This window comes from Branchiostoma belcheri, unplaced genomic scaffold (assembly GCF_001625305.1).
Source record: "Branchiostoma belcheri isolate BF01 breed outbred unplaced genomic scaffold, Haploidv18h27 scaffold649, whole genome shotgun sequence".
Classification (NCBI taxonomy): domain Eukaryota; kingdom Metazoa; phylum Chordata; class Leptocardii; order Amphioxiformes; family Branchiostomatidae; genus Branchiostoma; species Branchiostoma belcheri.
The window spans coordinates 10,681-12,894 of record NW_017804297.1 but is presented as its reverse complement, the minus strand read 5'-3'; the positions used below and the strand labels follow the sequence as shown (position 1 = coordinate 12,894).

General features: G+C 40.7%; 1 protein-coding gene across 1 annotated transcript in view; it reads right to left on the bottom strand.

Moving 5' to 3' along the window:
* The window catches only part of LOC109483486, a 7,523-nt gene extending 6,619 nt beyond the window's left edge, over positions 1-904 (bottom strand). Inside the window, exon 1 of the mRNA XM_019786515.1 lies at positions 186-904. Coding sequence (XP_019642074.1) covers positions 186-904 — 719 coding nt within the window. The remainder of the gene's footprint in view (positions 1-185) is intronic.
* Between the last annotated feature and the right edge of the window lie 1,310 nt (positions 905-2,214).

Here is a 2,214-nt window from a genome sequence, read left to right as displayed (position 1 = left end):
ACACACACACACACACACGGCCATGAAAACATAACCTTCTCCAATTCTTGGCGAAGGTAAATATGTATTTATTTATCATTAACATTTTACAACATTTTGTACCTTAAGTAAATAAAAAAAAGCCCTAAAAACTTCACTGGATCTTACCACAAAGTTTATCGGCCTGTTGGAGGTTTGATGTGTACATCGGATTTGGAAGAAGTCTTGTTGCCTTTGGTGGATTGCGAAGCTTCTTTACATGTTCGGTGGTGTCAGGTCTAGAGTCATCTAGATCTGAAGCCTTTTTGCAAACGTTTGTTGTTGCTCTGAGATAGGTTTCATTCTCCCACATGTTTGTAACAGCGTAAGGTTCAATGTCACCATCATCAGTCGCTTTACTGTCTGCCTTTGTAGGGTTTCGGAGCTTGTGTACGAAAGTGTCATGCCTGGAGTCATCTGAAGCCCTTTGGCGCATGTTATTTGTTCTGCTGAGACAGGCCATGTGATCGGACATGTTTGCAACAGCGTAAGGTTCAACGTCACCATTGTCAGTCACTTTACTTTTTCCTTTTTTAATGATTTTAAAAGTATAAGGTTTGATGTGTCTGTGCCTAGTCTCATTATAACCTTTATCTTGTGTTGTGTGGGGCTGAGATTTGTTAGCCTTTCTGTTGGAGTTAAAACTCATAGTCACTGCTTGCTTGACTTGTGTTTCATCTTCACTGTTTTCAGTAGTGGTACCATTTTCAGCATTTTCCCCTGAGGTTGTGTACATGGCAGAGTTTTCAGCATGGATCGGATCAGATACAGAATATACATCAGCAACCTCTGGGGTGGGGATATCATTATCTGCCAATATATAATAATTATCATTTGTGCTTGTATGTTCGACTTCATTGCCAGCTACATATATAGCCTCCAACATGTCTTGTCCTTGACTACTAGGAGTATGAGCCATATAATAATGCTCATCTGTGGTTGTATGTTCGACTTCATTGCCAGCTACACATGTAGCCTCCAACATGTCTTCTACTTGACTACTGGGAGCCATATAATAATGCTCATCTGTGGTTGTATGTTCGACTTCATTGCCAGCTACATATGTAGCCTCCAACATGTCTTCCACTTGACTACTAGAATACTTTTGGCCACACGTTGACATTCTTACTGGCTCTGTGGTGCTTTCTGTATGTAGCACATCCTGATCAGAGCATAGATTATCTTCATTTTGTCCTGGCCTTGTCAGCTCCTTTAGATCATATTCTGCATTGTTCTCCCCTCTGTTGGACTGGTTCATTGTGACTCTGTTAGCAAAGATGAGCAAGATGTTATTTCAGGGCTGAGAATACCACCTGCATAATATATGTTTATATACAGGTTATTGCAGGTAAAATTGAAGCTTTGTAGGTATTTCTGATGTCTACCTGTACCTAACCTGCACTGGGCCATGTACTGGGTATATGCAGGTTAGTTCAGGTAAAATTGGAGCTGTGCAGGTATTTCTGATGTCTACCTGCACCTAACCTGCACTGGGCAATGTACTGGGTATATGCAGGTTAGTGCAGGTAAAATGGGAGCTATGCAGGTATTTCTGATGTCTACCTGCACTGGTCCATGTACTGGGTACATGTACAATGTATGTATATACAGGTTAGTACAGGTAAAATGGCAGCTGTACAGGTACATGTATTTCTGATCAATATCTACAATGTACCTGCACGTAACCTGCACTGGGCCATGTACTGGGTATATGCAGGTTAGTTCAGGTAAAATTGGAGCTGTGCAGGTATTTCTGATGTCTACCTGCACCTAACCTGCACTGGTCCATGTACTGGGTATATGCGGGTTAGTGCAGGTAAAATGGGAGCTGTGCAGGTATTTCTGATGTCTACCTGCATCTAACCTGCACTGGGCCATGACAAAACCCAGAAATTAGGAGACAGACATGTACAGTATATCACTAGTCATGGTTAAAATAAATTTAAATGAACAAAAAAGCAAACTGATTCAGGCACAGGATATTTGTTCACCACCCTTGGTACTGCATTAGATTGTTATAAAAATTCTAGTTGGGAGAAAAACAGGTCTGATCCAGCTCTGTATAAGGCAGACTAATTATAGGATTGAGAATTGTTATACATGTTTCATGTACATAGAGTAAAAATGGCTATATTGACAGTAACTATGCATCTCACTCAAGGACTGACTCATAGACCTGTTTTAACTTTCCATGCA